General features: G+C 38.8%; 1 protein-coding gene across 2 annotated transcripts in view; it reads right to left on the bottom strand.

Annotated features, from left to right (window-relative positions):
* The window catches only part of prkg1b (protein kinase cGMP-dependent 1b), a 121,075-nt gene extending 96,980 nt beyond the window's left edge, over window positions 1–24,095 (bottom strand). The window contains exons 1-2 of one of the 2 annotated variants that reach the window (XM_064319933.1): window positions 23,427–24,095; window positions 4,310–4,476 (exon numbers count right to left, since the gene is read on the bottom strand). In XM_064319933.1, coding sequence (XP_064176003.1) covers window positions 4,310–4,476; window positions 23,427–23,692 — 433 coding nt within the window. In that variant the 5' untranslated portion in view covers window positions 23,693–24,095. Of the gene's footprint in view, window positions 1–4,309; window positions 4,477–11,237; window positions 11,997–23,426 lie in introns of those variants that run through there. The other variant, XM_064319925.1, reaches the window with a different exon arrangement.
* Window positions 24,096–27,028: the final 2,933 nt, after the last annotated feature.

The following is a 27,028-nucleotide window of genomic DNA, read 5'->3' as shown; positions in this document are numbered from 1 at the left end:
CTCAATTCACACTACAAAACTACCTGGCCACAGGCAGCCATAAACCACCTCCAAAGTAGAATGACAGACAGTACCAAAGGGACTTTCACCGCGCAATATAATAGATATTGCTAGTGTCCATAATTATGATTCTGATTAGTATGGAACTAGTAAATTGTAGCTCCACTCTGCTCTAGAAAACTGAAGGGGAAGTATTCAAGAGGTTCTTTGTGAGGCACGTCACACCCCATTGGCCCAGGTGTGTGCCTAAATCATGCTCTCATCTCAATGGCTTATCAATGTATATGTCTACCACACACCTGGCGCTGGTGAACGATCACTGAATAGAGTGAAGGGGAAAAGTCATCACCCTTTTAGAATGGTAGGACTGATCTCCGGGGGCATGTTAGTTCAGGCAGACACAGAGTCAAAAGGGGGGGGGGGGCAGGATCTGATAGGGCCAGGGTCTACCCCCACAAAGATATGATGCGAGTTCCAGGCCATGCTGTTTAACCTAATGGAAAAGAGGAGCTGATATCGATCATCCCTGCAGCCGAAAGGCAATCGCTTCCTATGAGCGCAGAGTGAGGAGGCAGCTTAGTCACTAACTCTATTTACAGAGCTGTGTGTGAACCCGCTGCTCCAATACAGTATGTGTCTGCACCGTTCGATTCAGCGTCGCACTGGGGAAGGCAAAACATGTCATGATACGGTTTAACGTGTAAACACAAGTGATATTCTAAAAACACTAATGAAGTTTCAGATCCACAATAACAGTGTTAAGTTTAAAGATTGATGGCTTTACATTTTTCAGAATATATCAGAAAAATAATTATTTGTAATATGGTTAAGTGTGCAAACACCAGTAATATTCTGCCTTGTATCTAGATCACTTGGTCAATCCAACATCGCCATGCACATTTAGCCGTTTTGCATAAATATGTCTTAGATGTTGAAATCATTTAATATTTAATCAAAAATTAATCTCGTCTTCGGATTAGGAATGAACATCAATGTGTTTATTAGTTCTTATGAGAACCATTAGACCAAAAAGTGACAAAAAGTGTTAAAATGTATCATAGATCCATATTCCTTTTTTATTGCTTTTGATTCATTCACTGATTCAATAAAAAAAATTCCCTGCTGTAAGAAGTCTTAACTACTACCTGCTCAGACTAATCTGTTCCTCCAAGGACGTGGTTAACAATCAACAGTATCCAATTTTTTCTTTCTCCGCACTAAACATATAATTTATATACTCAGCTCAAACAGGAGTAAAATTATTACTGTGACTATATTCGAAATCAGCCAGTATTACTCATATACATTCTAACAATAACACATTATTGCAGGCTATTCAGAACTGTTATACATCTGCTAATATTACTGCGCATATTAGTATCAGATAAAATTAGACGCAATACGCTTACATCATTCAGCTTATCATCAGAACAAACACAGCAGGCCCTGGTGAATGAGCACAAAATGAACTGTGAGATAAATATGGGCGGTGCTGATTTATAAGGGTAACTCAGGCCAGCCGAAGACTTAGCAAAGGATAGAGTTGTCCATGGCTATGCTAAGAAGGGAACTCCTTGTCACTTGACTTATGATAAAAAAAGACAGACCAGCTGCACTTCCAAAACAAAATGGGTTTAGGTGTTAGCAATGTACAGTAAGAGCCAAAACCCAGTTAATTTGTGCTATTCAAAGAAACGGGCGAGTGAACAAACAACAAATTACCTTCAACACTGTGTCAGAATGTCCTTTGTGTGTCTGTGCTACTTAATGTCACATTGGTCACCAACTTTCAGTTTCACATTTTGTATTTTACCACACATTTTGCCCAATTATTAATAAAATGTTTAGTATTTTTTTGGTAAATGCCATTGCCTTTAATCTTACCAAGGATTTATTAGTGTATCAGTACATCATCTGCATGTTGCAGCCAAACATTAAAGTCATGTTTTCAGATGTCACTTTATTCGAAAATGATAAGCCCACATGTTCCACAGCTCAATACAATTTGCTCACTTAAAGAAACACATAAAAACTTCTGAAATATCACCATATTCATATTCCATGCTGATGCAACGCCACTGGCCTACTCATCACCAAGCCTGAGTTGTGTGATATATGAGTTATACTCAATTTACAATGCACATACAAAATCTTATACGCAAATCGTATATTCGATGCAGAAACAAAGGATGTTGTGTACAGACAGACTCTGTAACACAACAAGTGCATCTGCATTAAATCAAACAAGCTAATTTTTTCAGAATGCAATAAAATCATGTCTCAAACGCATCCTCTGGCAGTGGCAAATCACAGCATGACCATGCATCTCTTTTTCTTGTTATATTCAGGAGTTATAAAAATGTCTCATTGAAATTCCACAGACAGTTTTAGGTTGTTGCAGGATTGGAGAGTGTAACATTAAAAAAATCGACTTGACATCCTGTCTTACTGTAAATTCACTCATATTCTAGGTTGTGCTACTGCCGCAATATTCAAATGGGAATTAAAAGCAACGGATAAATAAATTAGAAATACCGCCTCGCGGTTGTATGCCTCCACCAACCAGTAGCTAGTTTGGATATAAAATGTCATCACTTCATCGTTTTAACCTATTAGACATTTGTGTGAAACTTTGTCATAATTAGCATATGAATTCTTGAGTTATGGACAAAAACGTGTTTTGTGATGTCACAGTGACCTTGACCTTTGACCACCAAAATCTAATCAGTTCATCCTTGAGTCGAAGTGGACGTTTGTGCCAAATCTGAAGAAATTCCCTCAAGGCGTTCCTGAGATATCGCGTTCACGATAATCGGGACGGACGGACGGACGGAAGGACAGACGGACGGACAACCCGAAAACATAATGCCTCCTGCTGTGCCGTTGCGGAGGCATAAAAATGATCAGATTGTAAGCAAGGTGTGTCAGATATGAACTGTCTGACAGCTAAGTTATTAAAGTATGACTTGAAAGCGCATTGTCAAATTAATAAATATGGTCAAGATTTTTCAGATAGGTAACACTGATAGACTGTACCTACTGCTTGACTGAGAAAATACCCTGATGATACTGTCTGTACATAAAGAAACAGCTGAATGAAGCTCAGAGGCTCACTCTGCTTCTTGCTCAATATTGTATGGAATGTGAACGTTTAGATAGAATAAATAAGACCATGCAGTGTGTTGATGACTTTCAGCGTGACAATCACACTGGTTCCCAAAAAAGGAAGACCAGCTAGCACCTACAGTCCAGCTGCAGGGCCTATTTCCAAGTGAGAAAATTAATTTGAATAATTCAGAATTAACTGTGCATTTCAGCTTGGTTTTAACCTTTGGCCCATGTTAGTGTTTGTAATGTCTCAACGCTGGCATGGCTTGTGGACTTTAATCAAAAGTTAGGACTTTGAAGACCAGCAAAATGCATTTTGATTAAAGCCCACTAGCCATGCCAACTTGAGCTTAGCGCTGTAAGTGCAGTTTACTTTCATTACAATTTTCCTCAAGTTCAGAACACCATGTTTGTGTTTGCGCTCATCTTCATCAACTTCCTCTGTTGATTCAGGAGAGTGCAGACTAGCAAATGTCGCCCTCTGAAATGTGATGTTGAGCTATGCTTCAACATCACATCCAGCCCCCCCCCCAGCCGTTAAGATTCACAGACACTGAGCTTATGGGGAGTGCACGCCATGTGTAGCTTCTACAGGTGTGAACCAGAATGAGTAGAGGGGTTCATTGATATGTCAGGAGACATCTGGCAGACTGACATCCTTCCCCAAAACACTACAAATAGCACAAAAATTCAACAGCCAGCACTGTCCAGAGTCAATATGAGACCATGGCATGCAACAGTGCCTTAACTGGGTGAGCCAACCAGCAGCCCTTGTTCAGAGCACTTGTTTTGATGAATTGTTGTAGGCTTAACAATATAAAATCTTAACTGGGAGGGAAAAAAGCTCATCTTTAGGTCATTCTGGTACATAGGTTTGGAGTTATGACAGCAGTTATGACGTTTAGAAAATAAAGGTAAGGGATATTGGCAAGTCTGGAACAGCCCTCCTAGAAGTATTGACAGGCAGAAAATTAAGATAAGAAAAATGGACATTTAAAAATAACAGCACTTGCATCCAGTATGTTATTTGACCAAAGAACAAGTGACCTGCATAGACTATTACCACAAGCGTATTCTAGAACATTACCCCAGGCTCACTCTAGAATATTACCTCCAGCCAATTTTAGAATATCACTCCCAGCCCATTCTAGAATATTACCCAATGATTACACAAATTAAAAAAACATTTACTGTGACATACCTTCCATAACATACACCAATGATCCCACATCACCCTCTTTGATGATGCAGCTGTCCTTTCCATATTCTACTGGATACATGCAGTCTACTATTTCCTGGATCTGAGAAATCTCAAGGTTCTTCATGAAGTCATTGTCCAGAATAGCTTCCTTGATTAAATCCTTGGACCTGTAAGCAAAAATGGAATATGGTGAATTAAGGACGTTTCATCATAAAATTATTATTTTATTATTCTGCACTAATTCTTATCATATACAACAGTCTATTAAGCCTAGTTCCTATTCAAATAACATTCAATTGCTCGATTCGAGGGCATTACTCGACTTGTGTAAGACAAGCCTCAGAAAAGTTTAACTTTATTTTACAAACAAGATAAAATCGGCATTATCGAGGGGACCATACTGCATGGAAGCATACACACAGGAAATAAGATTAAACTCAGTTTCTCAGCGCTGTTTTTGCAGCTTGCTCCCTTATTTTCATGAAGCTTTTTTACTTTGTCCCTGCACAGTCACCGAGGGACACCGAGGGTTTCCAAAAATGAAGATAAAGTTTTTTATTTTCTCACGAAAAAAACTTAGACTTTCCATGCAGCAGCCTTCTTCTTAAAACAGATTTGTAAGTAATCGGGTAACTGGCCACCAAAACCCTTATTTGGACATGCTGGTCAGACCTCAGCTTTTGGCTGCTGATGAGTCATGTTTTATTGAGGAAGGGAGTCCATGAGAGAGCGGCCATTTAAACACAGAATCAGCAGTTCGCTTGGTCTGGAAGGCCTCATCGTTACAGTACGTGAACTCGCATGGCATAACCCTGGCAGTTCTCAGAAAACAGCAAAATGATGCCCCCATTGATCACTGTAATGACACGAATGTACAGACCATGCAAAAAAATCGCTTTGAAAAATGTTATGATGCCGATACTTAAAAAAAAAAAGTAAATGGTGTTTTTCCGACATAATGGCTTTGATGGTACATCTGCAGCACTGAAAACGACGGAGCCACAGGGACTACAGCAGACCTGAGAGGATTAGGGAACAGACAGATTGCAGCGTGATGCAAAGCATTAAGTCTGTCCCACCAGCCATACTGAAAAGCCGCCTCTGTGCGCGTTAATGTCCTGCCTGTGAAGGGAAGCACACTCATCTGTCGTTGGACTAACAGAACAAGCGACACTCTAATGCACTTTCAAAAGTATTTTAATGCATGGTTAGCCTTTATAATTGAAATTTCTTGTAGATGTGCTAAAGATGAGACTGTCAAACCGGGCTATTGGCAAATATGCTGTCTTTTTACATTCACTTTATGTGCCAAAATTATTTTTCTTCCTTCAGCCCTCTCCCACAAATCCAATAAAACAGCCCTCAACCTGTTCTGAGCATGTGGCTGAAGCAGACAATTGCTTCCGCTTTCAAATGACACAGATTGTATGCACAGCTCAACATTTGGTCGATCATACTGCCTACAAGGGACTGTCTGTTCTCCAGCGCATTTGAATTAATTTGAGGTCCTGCAATTCTTTTCCTTCCATCCCAGTTGGCCCAGTTTACACATATCCAGACAAATTACGACGGGGGGGGGGGGGGGGGAGGTGGGATTCTGTCATAGTTCAGGAAAAAAAAGCCAATTCTACCAGCTTCTGGTTCCACAGCTGGTTTATCTGCCAACACATAAATAAGTAAGCCAGACAGGGGCCTTCTGTATGAGAAGCATGATAGTGTTATCTACTTGAGTCAAGTAGGAAATGTAGCGGAGGTCCTCCTCAGGGTGTTCTGCGAGATTCACTTTAATAGGATGTGTTTACTCTTCAGATCGCATGCTTCAGATGTGTCTTCAGATTTTTACGCCTGCTTGATTAACAAGTTCCATAGCTGTGGTGAATTCTTCCACCATGCCTTCCGAACCAAAACACTCACAGCAGTGCTAAACATTATTATTGTACTTGCGGATTCTTTTCAGGAATTCATTAATGTTCCAACACTTAATAAGTCACTTAGTAAGGAACAACAGCCATAACAAAAAGGATCCGCTTCAGCGAACAGTAAACAAATTTGGTGGGGGGTGCGGGGTTTGACGATGAGTCCTGATGTCAAACTCACAGCAAGTCACAAATTTCACTTGCAGCCCGTTCCTACATAAGAGACACAGTTTACATCAGCTAAGAGGGGGGTGTCAGAGATAAAGACAGCAGCAGAACTACAACACCAACAAAGACAGCCAACTACAACAACAGTCATAACCTTTAATTCAGGTCACCAGAAGAGTGAATACAGAGTCGCACCAACACAGTTAGCGTTTGAACTTCACACATGGACTAAAGAACAGATATACCTGTTAGCTTTAGTTACTAGCAACCAGCACCAGCTTCCTCTGAAATCATCATAGCAGCATAGCAGCATTAACTGAAAGACATACTGTACCTGTGCATGGACTCATTTCTAACTCTATGGTGGCTTTAATATAGAAAATACACAACACTAGAAATAAATACTCATACAATCTTAATTTTTTTCCTTGTCGGACTAACAATACTTTTCAATATTTTCAGTGAATGTGCTGGTTGAGTACAGGGACACATTATTATACTTGTGATAGGAGCTCTGGAATGAATCAGCAGAAAGACTTGCAGGCGAATTAGCACATTGAGCATAATAGCATTTCTCACATCATTACTGATTAACACCTGAATACTGCACTGGAGAGAAAAGCCATCAAACTGTTATTGATATTCAGAAATGACAAATCCCGCAAAAAAGGGAGATAAAATTGTATTACGAAAAGAAGAAAGAAATCTGAATTATTACCAGACCTACCGCTACTCTTGCAACATTGTGCAACTCAGACCTAATTTGGAATATAATTAACATCTGATGCACTTGATTATGTTGCTGTGTCAACAATTGCTGAGGCCAGTGTGTGAAACAGTGAAGTGAAGGCATTTGGATCAAAGGTTGTTTTTTGGGGTCCTGAATGTGGTGCACAATTGCTCTGCCAAACATCAATTACTTACAATTAACAGAAAAGCAATTAGAAGGCAGCTTGCTATGCCACAAGCTGAGATGCTCCTTCCCCGGGTCCTGTTGGAATTGTGTTTACATCACCATGGAAACAGAAGCGATCTGCCGTCCAGCGAGATGGGCCAGAGATTGGCAGCGTTGAGCACCGTCCTCATGGACTCAAAAAAGGATCTCCAAATCAGGTTAATCACATGTAATGAAGTTACGGGTGAGACTGGAGCACACCCAACAATCTTTTATCCAAAATCCAGATCACGGGAGGTGAAAAATTGATTCTGGTAATAATAGCTGCCTGAAATCAGCAGCTAAGGGTGAAATTATGCATGTGGCCTCTTGTTGAACACAACAGCATACAAGAAAATTATGCATGTATAAACCTGTTAAACACGGAAAAGCACAGATGCTCTGTTTTCATGTTCATAAACTCAAAATGATCCAAACAAGGATAGCAGACAGCATATACAAAAAAATGTACCAAATACTCCATAGAGTATGACACTTTAGGAGCAGATTTATTGCAAGTATGAAGATGTATTTTTCAGTCAGAAAATATAGATATAGGTAAAAATCCTTCGAGGAACCAAAGCAAAGCTTTGAGAAAAAGCTTAATAGAACAGGTCAAAGGGACAGCTTTCAATGTTCTGAACTACAGGTGGCGGCCAGCTTTGAAGACTGCCACCTCAATGGCCTGTCATCTTCCCACTTTGAAGGAGCAACTGCAGAAAAAGAGACACAATTTCCACTCCACGTCGAGCCGCTCAATATTAATCAGAGGGCTTCGTATCAAAAGCAGGGAAGCAGCGAGCACCCTGGCAACATTTTCTGAGGAATGCTGATGTGGTGCTTGCCCAGATGGGGAGCGATTTAGCCGGAACACAGCATGCACATCGGATAGATTTACATGTTCTAAAAGAAGTGAGTAGCTGGTGACAGACGTCCGCGAACAACCAGTGACGTGCGCTCTCTTCCCCTGAAAGCCTCCCCCTTTCCTAAAGTGTATCTTTTTTTCTTTTCTTCCGCAAAAGAGGATTTGTGACTGTCAGCCCTGAGAGATAAACACAGACAGATTCCCTTAAAAGGAGAAATATGCTCCTTTAGGAGGAAGTAACAATGGACACATTCCACAAGACTTCCCATAAGCCAAGGAAAGTGAAAGAACAATATTGGCCTGTGGCATGTCTTCGGACAAGAGGCAATGCAATCAAGTTTTCGTTAGGTCTGACTGTAGCATACCAGTAAAAACAAACTTGAATGTTATAAACAGAGACTGGAATGTCTACAATGGCCTCTTGGAGACTAAGCTTTTTTTAATCCACTTTCGCTTCATCACTAGAGAACAGGGCATGAATTCAGTGTACCTAAAAAGATGATTTACAGCACAAAATAAAAGCAGAAATTGTGTCTCAGACATCATTCAAAATCGATAACTCCAAGGTAAGCTATTTCCTTGAGCAGAATGACTTCAGTTGTGGAGAAGGCAATTACTGACAAATACCATTCATGCCAGTCCTTCGCATTCCAAATTTTCAATGCTGGAAAGCTGACACTGCCATACTCAAACACTGCCACTTTCCCATAAGATAAATGCGAATATTTTAAGTGTGTGAATATGCCTGCAGCCTCCTCAGACTCTCAGACTTCAAGGTGTTTACAGTATGTAGCCTGAGAGAAAATGGTATTTATGAATACCACATAACATGGCCAGATGTACTTAAAGAGTAGACAGCAGCTAAACTCGTTAAAAGGACACCTGAATAGTTGATTTGCATTGCTCAGGCACTGAGCCTATACCTGTAGTCATAAGACATAAGGTTCATTACTTAACAAGATTACATAAATGAACAAGTTTTGCAAATAAATCTATTTTACAATTTGTTATAAAAAGTGCAGTAAAAAAGGAGATGAAACTACGAAGATTTCAACACCATAAATGTGACTGTTTTCCACCTAAACAGTTTTAAAGGTAGAACAGAGTACTGAAATCAGTCCTCATTATCCACATAAGATACATGGGAATCTTGGAAACATTTAAAGAGTGAGATAGCACTGCTAAGAATATCTAGTGCAAAAAATAAGGTCATCTAAAATAAAATACAAGACAGCAAATTAAGTTATAACAAAACTGGGCAATAACACCCACTATCAGCACTGAGGTTTGATGGTTATAGAAAATGCCTAAATGTTTATTTCATGGCCAGTGCTTGTCAATTCAAGCACAGCCCAACTGGCACAATCCTGCTTCTATGATGTAGACCAGCTGAGAAAACACAAGCGAATACCATTGAATGTTTTTTTAAATCTCCATTCCCTTGGAGTTGTGCCACTTCTAAACGTAAGTACGATGACAAAGTAACTAAAATTGAGATTTACCACATGAATCTGAAGTTCATGCTGGACATAAAACTTCCCTGCTTCCACCATTTAGTGCTGTTTATGGTCGAGCAGGGGATTCACTATATAAACCACAGGCTTCTTTACAGAGTTCATTCTGTTGTCTGAGCAGGCATCTGCCTGATATGGGAACCAAGGGACACAAAACTCAGAGAGTCACAGTTTATTTGCATCTCCCACACAAAAAAGGACATCTTGGCAGCTGATTATAAAGACTTTAGATTGTATCTCTGGCTCTTAGAAACAACCCCAAATTGCTTCTCTGCCTCAAATAACAAACCTTTATATCACTAACTGTGGACTTCTCATTTGCCAGTGCTCTGTTTGCAAGCTCCTGAAAGCATATTCTTATCTGTGAATATATGACTGAATTTGGGAGGTTGTCATGCTGCAGTACAGTACAACTACATTTAAATATAGATCATGCAAATATTTTTGAAACTATCTCTGACTGTGGAAAACGCCAATCTGAAATATCACCTACCACACACCATGGGTTAATATGGCTCTACTGCTACACTGCTGTTCTCGTATTGTACATCAATAGTTTGTTCATAATTACTGTGAAAAGTGAATTATGATCGCAGTTCCTTATTTTATTGGTTTTCCATATCTGACCGGTCAAAGGTGGAAGGGGGAAAATATGCCCACGTTCGCTTGCTTGCTTGTTTATCATCTTTGAGGAGTGTATACCTGAAAGCAATATGCCGTCTTTGATTCACACTCAGAACTAACTGAATTACAGACAGCAGCCAAGCGAAAGCAACAAGTGAAAACCTAACTCTCAACCCTTAACAAGCACGAGAGTCATACAATGCGAGCGTGTTGATTCACCTAGAAATATAATAAATGCGCAGGGACCTCAGGTCCAGTGTGAAACGCGTGATATGACTCACATTATCAGAATATAAACACACAGTCGATTAAATAAATATTTATAATGGACCTCAATATTATTTAGACTCCTGAGCTCCTGCGTTTAAATTGTACCAACCCCACCACCAAAAAAATAATAATAATTAAATAAAGATCAATATCACCATGGTACTACGTGTAACTATATCACCAGTGTACTACGTGTAAATAGCTGTGTAAAAAATATAAACTCCAATTTGTCTGACGTCTAACATCTTTTCGAACGTTCTTTTTTCATTGGCTGATCAAGAACGCTACAGGTAGTTTTTTCGGTAACAGTAACACTCAAAGTAATGTGATATTGACGGAGGGTGTTTTAATATCTGTCAGGGGTATTCATCCGACTTCTCTTCCATCTTATTAACATAGGGAATTATTAGTAATTAAAATCCCAATAAGAAATGAAACGGAGCATAACTGTTACGGAGGATAAGAAAATTAAAAGTTAGAATGCCGACAATGTTCCATGGGTTTATGAATAAGCCAATATGAAATGCGTAATATAACTGTATTCTGTGATGTGTTTAGAACGTCTGCGGCTATTAAACTACATTAAACGAAAAGAAAAACAGATCAAGAAATAGTTAAAATATTTTCCAAAACCTACTGTGGGCTCTTGGGGTAGAAGGGGAGAGTAACGTGGCTGAGATCCTGAATGTCAAAGGCTGTAGGCTCCGCTGAAATAGCCTGCCTCTTGGTTCTCTGCTGTTCTTGCAAGACGCTCTGTTTGTGGACCTGTTGGGTTGCCGGTCTAATAACAGAACGGTATTTATCCAGCTCATTCTGTAGCTTCTGAATCAACTCGTCCTTCTGATCTAGTTCCAACTCCAGCTCATCGATAAGTGCGTCCCGCTGTCTCAGTTCCTCAATCTTCTCTTGTAAGGCGTACTGGAGATCGCGCAGTGTGCCCATAGCTCTCAAAGGACAAGACTGCTCAAGTGGTGGAAACTTCACCAAGTATGTCCCCCCGTTCAGTTTCTTCTTTCCCTTCGTGTGAAATAAAATTAAAACGTTCTCAAGCTTGTCAGCGTAGGCAAAAAATGCCTTCCTTTAGTATAATTTAAGGCTGCCGGGTGCCCAGATGAGTTAGCCTACCGAAACACACGTATGGAGAGTATCGTAATGAAAGAGAGTGGAGCTCTGGAGCATTGCAGCGTGAAAATTTGAAGTTTCAAACAGCAGAAATGTTCTTCCTCGAATACGTCAGCCACTCGTTTCCAAAGAGTGGGCTAGGCGCCTGCAGAATACCGAAGCATAATGCAATCGCTGAGAGAGTAACAAGTCTGTGGCTCAGCTCAATGCTGTAGCCAGCCAACAGGCTAAAACGTGCACGCGCACCTTACTGGGAATAGGTGGTAAACGCCGTCGCACCGAGGGGCACAGGTAGTTGAAATCAGAGACGAAACTGCATATGAATAGCCTTATAGAACACACTTTGTGCTGTAGGGAGATCATTACTTAATTTGCAAGGTACACGATTTGTACGTTTTTACGCACGTTCCAGTCTATTCATTGACATGAGCATTCCTTTGAGATGTTCTAGTTTATTTCACAGCTAGTTAACGTAAGTGCACTGAATTAGAAACATTCGGAGCATGCTACTCAACAAGTAACCGATTGCAGACAGCCTACGTTGTGTTCCTACTATTACGCAGCTCAAAATGTGCACCGAAAATACCTGTTGCTCGAACAGCACATCTTGTAACTTAGTAGAATAGAGGTATATGTAGCTCAAGATGATGTTGGTCAAAATGTATCTGTATAATAAACACTAATTCATTAAGATTAATGTTAAATCACAACATTTTTTACGAAACACGGGGAATCCTGTGACAATGTGCATAGTAAAATGCAGGTTTGGTACAGATACAGGCACCTGGGCCAGTATTTCGGTTTTCTATGCCATCTATAAGTCTTCTGTGCACCAGACACATGGAGCCAGGGGATCTCCTCCTTCACGGACAGATAACACATTTAAGTGCAGTAGATAGATTCAACTAACATTCCATAGCAACTGTACATTTCCTGGCAACAGCAACCATTTATTGATTGATTGATTGATTGATTGATTGATTGATTGATTGGCCAAATGATGGATTCATACAGGCTGATCAGAGATTTAGCTACTTATTTTTGACAACAAAAATATTACTTTCTGTATTCCATATAAGGATGTGTGTTTGTTAATTGGAGTTCACAAGTAATCTAAATAGCAGCCAATTTAATCACCCAGAATTGCAACCAACGCCATTCAATAAATCACTGTGTGTGCTTGGATGAATATGCATGTAAAAGCATACATGTGTTAAAACATCCAGGGCTGCATGTATATATATATATACACTATCTTTGGTGTGGAATAGTATCCTAGCTTTTTTTCTATACATTTATTGTATCTCTATGCTGTGATTTAGATTGCACTACTATTCTTATATCTTATGTCTTATGTCTTATGTCTTATTCGCTCATAAACATCATATCCTTGCCAGACAAAGAAATCCCCTCAAACTCTTTCCAAATCAAGTTCCATTGCTAAATGTCAAAATTTATGTTCTATTCTCCTTTGAAAATGTTGCATGCTTGGGGACACTTAATTGTTGTTTAATTGCTAAACTAAAGAATTCTCACAATATGCCCAGTCTGCATGATAAACTTAATACGCAAGCAGTATGCTGAGTAAAATAATATACATATTTTAATATGGTTGTGATGCCGTAGCAGCACTGTGAACTTAAGCATGTCTCTTCATTTTACACATTAATAAATCATACAGAAATAGCTCCTTCCCACTCATCACCTGCAGGTCAAACCTGTGGTCTTTATTCCCCACTCCCTCGCCTCCAATCACACAATCTCTTCCGCAGTCAATCCTCAGTTCCATACGGTTAATTCAAGCTATAACCCAGCATACTCCCTCCTATTGTCTAAGGGTTTTAAATATAGATTCCAATAGTAATGAATCGTCCCAAATGCCAAAATCTTGTAGATTTTTTAGGTGCTGAATCCATGCCCAGTTGTAAGAAATGTATAACATTCCTAATGGCTGCCATAAGTGCAATGTTACATGTAAATGAATTACTGTACAGCTTATCTTGAACAAAATTCACCACAAGACGGCAACACAATAAAGTCTTTCTTATATATTTTCGTGTAAAAATATAAATTTCACCAACAATTGATGCTTTGCTTTTTATGAAAACCGAAAAAATCCAAAATGGCTTCCTTTACTGGCAGGTTACTAGGGAATCATACGAAAGCTGCACTGATATCAAAGCACTTCAAATACACAGAATTTCAAAATCTTATATCTTCACTCTCTAATCTCAAATTCTGTTGAACAAAAATTTTAACTATTCATTAATATGTCCAAAATTATTAAATTCTTCCACTAACATGTTTTACTCTGAGATACAGTGTTATCACCATGAAGCATTTTATGAGAAAAAAAACAGATCTATGTCAGGGGACCCCTGATCTACTTCAGGGGGCAGTCAGTTATTGACCTGATTCATTAAGTCTCACTTAATAGTAAGTTTGAAACAGGTTGAATAACAGGTGAGAAGTGTATTATTTGGAAGGAAGTTGAAGGAAGAATGCATAAAGCTTAGACACCCAGAATGAAGACGTGATTCGAGACTGGCTGAGTGGTTATTGATGTGTGGTTCTGAGACCTCCCAGAGGGAACTGTTACCACCAGAACATATTTCCTCCTCTACTCCATTTGAAATGGCACTCAGGCCTAAGAGGAATACCGTCACAGTGAGATTACTGGGAGACTATCATAAGATTTTTTAATGGCTATTGGCCTGCTTAACTGAAATTTATTCCATAGTTTGGCCCTGCAGGGTTTCTCACAAGAAAATAAGTCGAAGGACTAGGTGTTACAGAAAGTATCAGACATTTGACAGGTCGGTCGGCAACAGAAATTGATCACTTCGTCTAGACATCACACCCTCGCCACCGTGTTCTGCAACTACTATTTTGCGTTTAAAGATTGAGGCCCAAGGTATACAGTACATCGTATGGAACTACAGTATGTTGTGGTCAAAGTACTCAAAATATTCAAAGAAGGATCACACACGCCCTCTTGTGGTCATCTAACTGAAGCTGAAGTTGTTCCAATTCTACAATTATTATTATATTACAAAAAAAGCCAGGGAAAACATTCATGTATTGCTGCATTCACAACTAAAGATCCTTAATGTCATACTGTTGAGAAATCAAACTGTGCACAGTAGCAGCTGATCCAGCAGTTAGATCATTGATCATTGGTAACCAACCCTGTTCTTGGAGATCTATCATCTTGTAGGGTTTTCATTTCAACCCTAATTTTGCACACTTAACTCTACTGATTTGCCGCACAGCAAGATCTGTCTGCTGATTAAGGTGTGCTTTGTTAGAGTTAGAGAGGAAACCTGCAGGACAGTAGATCTCAGGGAACAGGGTTGGTTACCACTGGGTTAGATCAACAAGGGAAGGCAAACGGGGTCGTGTTTGAACAGTGTTACACAGTTACTGTGCATTTCAGAAGAGTGAAGAAACACACTGGAGCTCGTTTATCACGACTTGCGTTCCATTCCCGCAACCTAAATTCTATACAGATGTCCAGGCAGAAGAGGTTCGTGACAATTTAGCCGAGAATTCACAAGACGTAAGCAGCAGCAGCAGCACAGATCAAAGTGTCTAAGAAAGCGGATGTGGGGGATGCGACGCTTGAGCGTTCACCCGAGCTCTTCTATTCCATATGAGAGGAAGCGACGCTGGTAATGCAAGAGCTTTTATCTGCCCGATCCAGACAGCACTTTCCAATGTGAAGTGCGTTTGAATGAGCTTGTTGATTACTAATTTAGGGAGTTTGCGGAGAGAATAACAGGAAGAACCCTCACATTTGTTCCCACCATATGTTTTTTTCGCCCAGTTTTCTTTTCAACAGTAATGCTCTCGTTTACGCCTCATATATTATGCATAACTTAATTACTGAATTATTCTCTAGACCTACTACAGCTTCAGCGTGGCCCTTATTGTCACGATATACCGCCACCATAAACAGTAGGGTGCCTATAACATATTTAGAGATTTGTAAAATGCATGCACATAGTATGAGAATCAAAGCTCCTGCTACCGACTGTAATTGAAATAGGTCATTTAAAGTAATTAACAAGGGCTACTTTATTGATTCGAGGTGATGCATCTTTAAACACTCTGCCATTATAATTGCGTGGTTACTATGTAGGCTGTGTTGACTCCTTAAGGAGTGTGAAAATTGAATTTGCACTGTAATTGCACATTAATGAAAATAACCAAAGCCCCTTCTCAAACCATAACCACAAACCTATGCTTGACTGCACTTATAAACATACTGAAACCCCAAAGCCCTGCCCTACACATTTCTCAGATACAGGATAGATAACTATACATATATAAATATATATATATATATATATATATATATATAACGTTTTGTGAACTGTATAGATGAAATGAAAGATGACCAATTCTCATTAAATGTTCAGCAATTTGTTGTTTTTCCCCTTTGGATGCTATGAAAAAGGTCTTTGTCTCATGAAAGAACAGTTGTGTGTCCAAAATTGATTTTTAATCCACTTTTCTACAAAGATGGTTGGCTCAATTCTCATTCCTAAATTTAAAATGTACTAAAAAATTAGGTTTTTTGGCACGGATGAATGTTTTCTCGCTACCATGATCTTAGAACAGTTACATATCATTTTAATTCAGCCAAGAATGCCAAAAATCTTGTAATTATACAAGTTTCATAGAAGATGTATTATTATTGTATAACAAATCTGCAATTGTATATACATCAGGAGAAAAGAAATCTGTCACAAAAGATGAAATCACATAGAACAAGATTTCATGCTTAAATTTAATCTATATATGAAACTGTTCGGAATCAGCTACATATTACAATAGCTACATATATCAATTTCTGATTTATTTAACATTTTGTCATCACAATGCAGAAGTTCACATTATATGTCATCACAGATACCATAACATACAAATCCTCTACTGGCTTCAGCATGCTCTGCTGGATGTCTGACACAAAGCTTATTGTCATGTCATTACCTGTACTGTGTTTTACTGCCATTTATCCCAAGCAACTTACAATGCAAACATAAACACTAAGATCAGGGATCGAAGTGTAGTAATTTCTTAGGGGGGAGGGGAAGTGTAATCACATTTTCAGTCATAACAAAAGGTCCAAGTCTTTCTACACAAACCTTCAGCTGCAAGTACCCGCCACTGAGCTGTCTATCATTTGGTAATGTACTATTATATGGTACTCTTACATTCAAAGGTCACAACACACTTAAAATACAAAGCTTAAGAAAGTTATTTTTGGTTAACTTTTTCCCACAGTACATCTTGAGAGAAAATATCACTGCTATCACTTTTCACAACTGCCGAATGTTTCTTGAATTAGCAAAAAGATCAATTAAAGTAACAGAAACTAAACAATGGCCAAAATACTTTCCAAGTCTCCCTAGGGTCTCCCTTCTCTCTTCTGCACCCAACTTTTACTGTTTTATCGTTGCTTGTAAAATCAGAAAGCATAATGATATTACAGAGGACACACACATTGCCCATGCTAGTTATGGCTATAGCCAGTCATTATCAATTAAGTTTGTTGAAAACATATGTTTAAGTGCTTTCCTTTTTCATCGCTATGCTTTGCACAAATGGCTTTGTGTAAGTGGCCAGGTCTCTACACTTTCAGCAATTAGGGTCCCATTGTTTTGATTGGTCTGTCTACGATTTAATCACACAAAATCTATGCCTTTAAAAATGACTTTATAAAATGACTAAAATTGCCACGTAGCACTTTAAGGAAAATTAAAGCATTAGATTATCTGACTGACTCAAAGTCTTGGTATTTGCATAAGAGACATCTATTCTTCGCATAGTTGTTTCTTACACCACATAGCTGTTTCTTACACAGTGTGGTCTTCATATTGTAAATCATTTAGCAGGTAATTAAAAGTGTCTAATTAATAACAATTAACAGCTTGTTACAATTCAATCAGTGCAACTGCAGTTGGGATGAAAAACAGCATACCCACCAGGTCCTGAATTTGAAAACACCTAGTTATGAGCAGCCACTCCTCTCAAGTGGGAACAAGTACCCAATACAGGTTCAAATTCCAACCACAGGGTATGCCTCTACACTAATCAGACCTGTCACGTGACCTCTTTTACCCATTTAGTGATATTGCTGATGATCTATGTTGTCCATTTCATCTGTTTGTACAAATTTAAGAATGTACCAGTCTGGGAGAAAGACACACACATTGTATAAGAATATAATGCATTTGTAGACTTTACAAACCAAAGACAGCATGCAAAAATTGAGCCATATTCAATAGACCAATAGAATCTGAGAATATACCACACTTTTCTAAGGCTAGCTAGCCAACATTCATGTAATGTAAGGACTTTATTGTATTTTGTTTAATGTATAATTGAGGTATATGCAACATTTGGGTAGAAAATCATTACCACAAATCTGTCTAAACACTCAAATCTCAATAAGATGATTTAGACAGCTACTCTACCAGACATATCCGTATTTGTCAACACATTGCTGAGGTAATACAACTGCGATTTCAAAATCCAACACCAATTTTTCTTTAGTGTTATGGTGCCTGAACAAAGTAACATTACTGATTTGTCTAATTTAGTTTTTTTAAAAAGGTGTTCCATGTGAAATGCATACTCTCTTTAAAGCCAAGTTTACAGCCATTTTCACATCTCTCAGACACTGCAGTGTTCAGCATTGCATAGTTTTCAACTCCCTGTGACACAACGTTTAATAAGATGATGCGGTCTCTCAGTGGTGCTGTAAACCATTTCTTGGGTGGTCTAACATGGAGTAAACTCATAATCTTTGTAAGCACACAGCACAGTTACTGGTAACAGTAAATCAAGTTGGCTGTAGAAGAGACAGATCCTTTGCATGTGGGCTACTGAAATGTTTTTACTGTAGGTGATGTTTTTCTTGGAGGTGATGTCAGTATCAATAGTACATGTCAACTTTGTTTTCTCTGTTTGCATCACTGTGGTCAGACATCAGGCCATGAGACTAATATGGCTGACTGTTCAACTTTAACAGATTTGTATCAAAGCCAACCTTTACAGTCAAAATTTTTTGTTCAAAGTGCATTTGTAGAAGTTATCACAACTGATGTACCCTTAGTAGTTGTACTTGAAACATATATTTTAGTAAATCTTTGAAATTTGAGAAAGCAATCTTGTCTCATGCCCTTTCGCACAAATAGGAGGCTGTGTGACTTGAAAAGCATGAGAGTAAGTGGTGTATAAACATTACTCAGCTTAACATTAAACACCTTGTGGCTCCTGTGCATGGATTCTGAAGTGATAAAGAAACAACCCAGACAGGATGTTTCGTTTTGCAGAAAAAACCTCACCCTTGACCTTCAGAATGTTTTTATAACTCCTGTTTTTGTATTTCATGTACTTAAAGTACAGTATACTATGGTGCACTTTGGCCACCATGGTAAATGTGTAAAATATTTCACACGTTAGCATAATCGTTTATGAATAAAGTAATGAATTCCAAAAAAAGGTTTTAAGTCAAAGTATGAGCAAACAAAATGTGAAGATTCTGTCTTCTGACTTGACTTTTCTGACACAATAGCCACCGTGCAGTTTTATGGCTTTATTTTTAATAACTTTTAATGCATTGTTTTACTTACTCCCAGTTTAGAATGTCAAACTATATTTGCAGTCCTGTGGCATTACGGAAATATCCTCAGTCAATTTAGGACAGGACAGGCTGGCACACATTTCCTCTGAAGCATGTGTAGCCAACCACCACATCTTTTCAACCAGCTGAGCCACACTGCTATTGGGCAGGAGGACTGTGCTCCTTGACCAGCTGGCACAAGCAGACCTATTGCCCAAAGGAGTCACTAAATAGTAGTGACAAGGGGCAAAACACTACTAAGCGAAATATGTTTTGTTGTGCAAAAGCAAAGACAATGTTTCAAATAACAAAGGTTGTCATGAGGTAAGGTGAATATCAGACCTGTAATTATTTTGGATGTGAATACACCCTGTCTGGTTAAATGCTGGATGAGTCACTGGACCAAAGGATGACTCATGGCAGTATTGATTCAACGCTCTGTTGAGTGAGATATTACACCAGGGACCAGCACTGTAGATTGACACCCGCTCATTCATGATTTTCTTGTTTGTTCAGAACTCAATGCAGATATTATTATTGATAGTAGTACTAGTAACAAGAACAACAGCAATAATAATAATAATAATAATAATAATAATAATAATAACAAATGAATCGTGTGTATTTATTGCGAATTATATTGTAAGAGCACTTCCTTAAAATTGTACTTCAGCAGGACTTAAGCTGACCTTTTACTATACTTCTTGATTTCTATTATAGATCAACAGAAATCTGATCTGTAATTAATGACATTGTCATATGATGAAGAAGACCGTACTCTGGTTTCATATATTAAGACTAATGGAACATTTTCTTATCAATCGCCTCTGTGTGTGATACATCTTTGTATCTGATTACATAATTTTTGCATTTTTGCAATTTCTAGAACAGTGAGATCTGTTGTTAGTCTTTAATGGACAGGATTAAGAACATGAGAGTTTAGGTCTGCAAGCATATTTCCCTAACAATTATGCAACCCTGCCACCCTGTATACATTTGCTTGTTTATGTTACACCATTAACAACAGTCAAACTGCGAAGGACGTCAAAGTCCTTGAGCATCCAGTCATCTTTTCTTCCTGTGTGTCATTTGTTTAAGATAAAGTACCCAAAAATGAATCTGTTGTCACAGAGGTCAGAATTCACATTTCCCAGATTGGCAGGGGTTTTCTATTCACACCACCCTACACCCTCTGGCCATTCTTCACGGGTGAATGGATCTTCCGATGTGGCTTTAAGTTGTAGATGGCTCCTTTTTAAAATAAGCTATCTTGACCCTCATGTTGCCAATGTGAGTTTTTTTCTTTTTTTACTTTCAATGACAATATTATTAAATAGTTCATGCAATCTGTCTGCACCAACTTCACATCTGATTTTTAATGTTAATCAGTTTGATAACATTTTTTCCAAAACATTCATGTTTGTGAATCTCTACATAGCTGACTTGACAGCTATGCAGAATTTTGCTGCCATCCAGTGGTATCATTGAGTATAAGTTAAGTCAGGTGTAAAGATATTTCGTCAGATTCTTTCAAAAAATGTAGTAATATGTATACAAAGCCCATCTTAGAATCTGAATTGAGCAATTGCGTCATGCCATTGTTTACCATAGTGTGAAGGTGGAAAACTAGACAGATTTCATACAAAACATACAATTTATATAAAATTAAAAAATGTTTTGAGAGAAGCTAAAATTCAGGAAATTTTCTTTTTATACTTCACAATGAAATGGAAAATTGCAGGTTCCAATGTGCAGCACCTACAAATTGCTGAAGCTCTATTCATGGAATTGGACACATTATCCCAATAGCCAATAAGAAATAGTCTGAATATGAAGTAGACAGAACGCCAAAATTCTATTTAAAAAGCTCAAAGTGATTCTGGCTATTACCTTGAAAAGTAATTTAGTCATTCTGATTGCAACGGACATAAAATATTAATCACATGCGAAGAGCAGGAAAGAAGGCCGCCTGGCAACATTGCCAAAGTGGGGCTGGTCGATCGCTTTACTCCGGGCAGAGTCGTCTCAGACAGTGGTCATGATGATGCGTTCTCAGACTGAAAGAAAATCTGAGCCATGCGTTTGCAAGGTAGTATCATTTGTAGACGTACCATACGATAGGTTGTGTCTTTCAAGGTGGTATTATTTATAACTATTGATTAGGTTGTGTCTTTCGAGGTGGTATGATATGTGTAGCAATGCAGTACATTAGGTTGTAGCCTGCGATGTGGTATCATTTGAAGCCATTTGAAAAGGTCACTCTCTTCAAGGTGATATTATTTGTAGCTGTGCATTTGGTTGTCAATTGCGCTGTGTTGCTGAAAGTCACGTGGTGCATTAGGAGGTATTACTGTAACATAGCAGAATGCTAGGTCTCCTTTGTGTCCATCACAGAATTCACACTGTTACTCTGAATTGTGCATTTGATGCAACCCTGCAACACTTTAGCAACCCTGGAGTTTAGTATCCAGAAATATCCTGTGCACCCTTACCTATAAGGGTGGTACAGTATATGGTAGTGTGGTGTGGCTGTTGAAAACTGGGCTGGGTAACAAAAGCTTTTGTTTTCATTCCTAGGTTAAGCACTGATGTTGCATACCAGAGCGAGATATATAACCTAAATTACTTTGATAAAAATTGAAAAAGTGTTTTAAGAAAATGTAATATGTAGCAGGTGTCCAGTGTCCTGTCTTATCAGAAAAGCACTGGTGTGACCAAAGGTTATTGTTTTTGCCCAGCATTAAGATACCTGATTCTACTTATCAAGGTCTTGATCGAGGACCATGATTAGTTAAGTAGTTGAATCAGGTGGTGCAACATATATGAGAGATTCAACTGTTCAGCAACTGACTTTTGACGTTTCAGCCACATGTTTTATACATTCCACAGACCTACAGCAATGTATGAAACTGCATGTTGACTGTACAGTTAATATTGCAATGTTGCAAATAAGCACAATAGTACTGGGGATGTTTAAGTGTTGAAAAGTGTTGTATCTACAACAGTCACAGTAACGTTCATTCCATTAACTGGGGGAGTTCATTCAACATATATACTGATCTCTGCTTAGTTGCTCTCCGAACTGTGGAATACCGCGTCCACGACAACACTGCTTGAAGTCGGAATTGCGCAAACAGGGAATTACCATGCTGGAGAAGTACGCGTAGATGCACACCAACAAGAAAAATAGCCGGTCTAGTATGAAATATAGCTCATTATTGATTAAATGTACACGAATTAATACATTAATTATCATCGTCTTAATTTTCTGTTTATCTTATATCTGATTTTATTGACATGATTATCTGTTCAGATGTATCAGATCAAGGAGACAGTTCGAAAAAAGAATCTGACGTTTCATTTGGGTGAAAATGCCAGTTACTGAAAAGCGAACCCTATGGAATGGCATTCCCCACGCCCGCCTAGGACGAAAGTAAAAATGAGGCACAGTCTATACCGGTGTATGTGTGTGTGTGTGCGTGTGTGTGTGTGTTCTTTTGTTTCAATAATGCATGCTTATAATTCATTCGTGCTGAACACGTAGGCTACAGCTTCAGATCTAACATCATGAAAAGGACCAGGCGTAAAAAATTCTTGGGAAAAATAGGGGCACACAAAGCATTTCTAATTGAGTATTAAATGTCCTTAAACATGCATTTCAGCTCTCAGCATCCATCTACTAAAAGCCAATAATGCACTACACTTCCTCCATCGAATTTCCCCTGGGAATTCCGTGATGGAGCAGATCAATTAAACTCGTTGATGGCTTATGTTATTTTCTCCACTTAGAAGTACCTTTTCCCTTCAGAATGAAAGTGTTGCCCGATTGATCGGCCAGTGACATCTGCAAAAAGTAGCTAAATGTAGTCTGACTCAAGTTTCAGTGCGACTGCTACCTTACGGTGATTTGATTCGCCTGCTGTTCTCTTATCGCAAACATTATGTCTTAAAAACAACCCACATTGCCATACATGCAAACGTACCATTAGATCGTATACAGTACAATTACAATGCAATTACTTATGACGGTATTCCTCAAGGTGAACCTAACTAAAAAAAACAACGCCTTACTTGTCAGACTTTGCGTATTTCCGAAAGGCTTGACTGGTCAGGTCCTGGAAGGATCTATACGTCTGAGGCTCCGCCGAGATGCCTTGGGCTCGCCGGGTCCTAGGTCCAATTATCTGAGCGCTTGGTAAAACGGATTGACATTTGTGGAGTTTTCTTTTCAGTTCATGGATCTCTTCCTCCTTTTCGGCTAGGCGTCTCTCCATGTCTCTTATCCTCTCCTCCTTTAGCATGAGGATCTTGGCAAAGTCGTCTTCCAGGTCACTCATTTTAGAATCTGCACAAACTTTTCTCCCGCGTATGAGTGGTGATAACAAAATCCAGTGGATGCTGTGGTCGAGCTGTTTGGATTCTGATGTAGACACCTGGCACCAAAAAGCCGGCGTGTGAACCTTTTCGACCCTGTTACAGTAGTTACTGCTGATTCAACCGAGAGGTACAGACAAAATGATGTTTGGGCGGTAAGCAACGGGGTATGCTGAGTGCTAATCCTCAGAACACTCTGGGGAGTTGGTGGTTAGATTTCATTGAGAAACCTATTAGAACGCCCCCCTTTACTCCAAAGAGACATTCGGTTTGAGCTGGAGCCCAGCGCTTTCAAATGAGTGAGTTGGATTAGAGCTGGTATTAGCCGAGATAGCATCTATAGCAAGCAACACGAACTGATCGAAGAAGAGAGAAAAAGACTAATCTTTAAACCCAAGACTTGATGCTTGAGATGGCAGTAATTGCCATGTGATCCAATGCGTGACGCAGCCCCGTGTAACTCGATCCAGTTCTTAAAGACAATGTTTACATCACGATTGTGCTGAGCACTGCACCGTTTCTGGAGAACGTGAACCCAAGTCTTCACCGGGAGTTTATGGTTTCAAATGTAGCATATTTCGTGTTACCCTGTGTCATAGTCTGAGTTGAAACCTCGGGGCATGCGTTTTGGTAATTTCGGCCAAATTGAATCAGACATTGATGGGATAATAAAATAAACCCTACCTTTTACTTGTTATTCTAATATCGTTCAACCTGCTAGACATTTCTTCCCCGGTAAACATTGTAGTTACAGATTAATCTCCACTTTTTAGAAGAGTTTAAAAAATGATTACGCACTTCTGAACGTTTTCCCTGCTTGCAGCCTATTTTATTCGTTGAAACGATCGGTGTGCAAAAGTATCCACATTACGATTTTAACTAGAACATGCCTTAGCCTACGCATTCTTTGCACTGCTGTCTTATTATGTCTCTGATTTCGCATCAGTTCATTCATCATCAGTCTGGCCAATGTGCTAAGAGAATGATTAATTGAAAAGCGCAGTAGCCTACGGAGAATAAATAGCCTGCATGATGTGCAGAATATTTTGCCTTTGCAGATTTCATTCATATCCTCTTAGTAGTCTTAGTTTTTATTATTATTATTATTATTATTATTATTATTATTATTATTATTGTTGTTGTTGTTGTTGTACTTTATATTTTGTTATTGCAACAATGGTTTAAAAATTTTTACCATCAGCTGTATGTGTTTATTTTAGCAAAGAAACGGCTGCCTTGATTAATCTGCATTCCCTTTACAACACGGTTGTTTTGAGAAGGTAAAGCCAATCGTTCTTTACTAAACCGTCCTGTATGGCCGCTCTGATGACCGCAACATATGACTCCCCTTCTACTTCTGTCTTTAGCGGAGCGGGACCCATGGCCCTTGGGAAGAAACATGATCAGACACAACCTGGTGAGATCACACCTGCACCCATAAATGTGGAGCGCCACCCTGTGTTCGAGTCAAATTCATAAAAATCCTGTTGGTTTAATTGAACACAAAAATATGAAATACTGTCGATAAGCCAATACTATTATATTAATCATTTATTTTTATTTGTCCACCATTTGTAAATGTGAATGCTGGTTTTCACATACACACACTGACACACACACATAATTATTTTCTTTTTATATTTCGGTGCTGAATTTCCTGATATCTCAATAGTCCAGACATATATGTTTGATGTATTACTTATTATTAATGACACATTCAGTTATATCCAGATTGATTTAACCCACAAGGTCACCATAGCCATATACATAGTGTGTATGCATATGCTGTCATGATATGCAAAGTCAGACAAGTGTGTGTTTTGGTGGGTGTGTGTGAATATATATGTATGTGTGTGTGTGTGTACATGTGTGTGGATGAGGCTACCATAAAGCTAAACAAGTTACATAAATCTTACCTTGCTTTCACTAGATAAGTATATTTTTATTAGATTATGTTTCACTAATCTATGCTAAGCACTGTTATGTAATGTTTCACTAGTTATGGTAAGCATGTAAGTCAATGGAATGCAAGTCCTGCTTCTTCCAGCAGTAACCTGAAGTTAATGTTTACAAATGTCAAGAAATCCTATGAAGCGTGACTTGGCAACTTGGCAGTTGAATTCAGGCAAAACTATGGAAAGTGTTTCTTCCAGATTATACATATATGAATATCTTGTTCATTTGAAGAAGAAAAAAACACAAACACACACACACACACACACATACTTTTGGTGTATGGCCTGAGCATGAAGACGATAAGCACTCCCTTGTCTGAAAAACCCCTGATATATATCAGAGTAAAATGATGCAGCTGAGCAGGGTTTTATTATTGACATGCACCATGTATGCTTATAGCAGCATTAGAGTCGATTAGGGCGTTATTTTCAGCACTCTGTTAATTGCACGTTACCAGGATTGCATCATATGATGTCCACAGCTCATAACCACGTTGGAAGTGTCGGGTGGAAGTCATTGGTGTGTTTTTGCCACTTACGTCTGCCCGTTTCACACCGAACAGATGTGACAGTTCACACAAAAAAAATGAGCATTGCCAAGCCTCACATCAGAATAAACAAGAGCCCTCCTCATTTCCAAAGGAGAGATCGGGTTTCAGAGGAGTCCAGCAGACATTAGTCATCCCCTTCCTGTAATGCTTACACAGTCCCCCTTGGAAACTATAGAGGGTCTACTCTGAGAAGACAAGAGTTTTTTTTTTCTTTTTTCTTTTTTCTTTTTCAAGATCAATACTGTTTACGTCCGGTGCCCAGCATTCAGAAATCATCTCTGAGGACGGTGAAATGTTAACTGGCTTTGTGCCATTGATAACAGGCATGAGCGTTTCATTGTTGTGTAAAACAAAACAAAATGCAAAAAAAAGGATGATAAAGGTCAATAACTTGAATGCATCTCTTCCCAATTTATCCCCACACACACAGATTTTACCACGTGTCAGGAAAATGCACTGCCAGCCTTACTTAAGAAAATCCTCTCTTTTTATGCTCAAGTAACAGAAATGTTCGGGCATAAAACTTATTTTAGTTACCTGTTCACACTTTTGAACAATAGAAATACAAAAATTGTGCAACAGCAAGGTTTATTTAAAGCCTTTATTTTGAAGGCCTGTTTGTCTATGGGTAGTACAAAGCTGCCATTTGCCATTAGTACAGTTTACAAGTTCACAGTTTATTCACTGGGTTATTTAAGTCCTGTGTATTTTTAGGTCTTTTTTTCCTCACTTTCATCTCAGATTATTTTTACTCAAGCTATTCTAACCCAGAGATCAGACAGACTTTTATATC

The sequence above is a fragment of the Anguilla rostrata genome, chromosome 2 (assembly GCF_018555375.3).
Source record: "Anguilla rostrata isolate EN2019 chromosome 2, ASM1855537v3, whole genome shotgun sequence".
NCBI lineage: Eukaryota > Metazoa > Chordata > Actinopteri > Anguilliformes > Anguillidae > Anguilla > Anguilla rostrata.
Note: the sequence above shows the minus strand (reverse complement) of the source record. Positions and strands in the feature narration are given on the sequence as shown.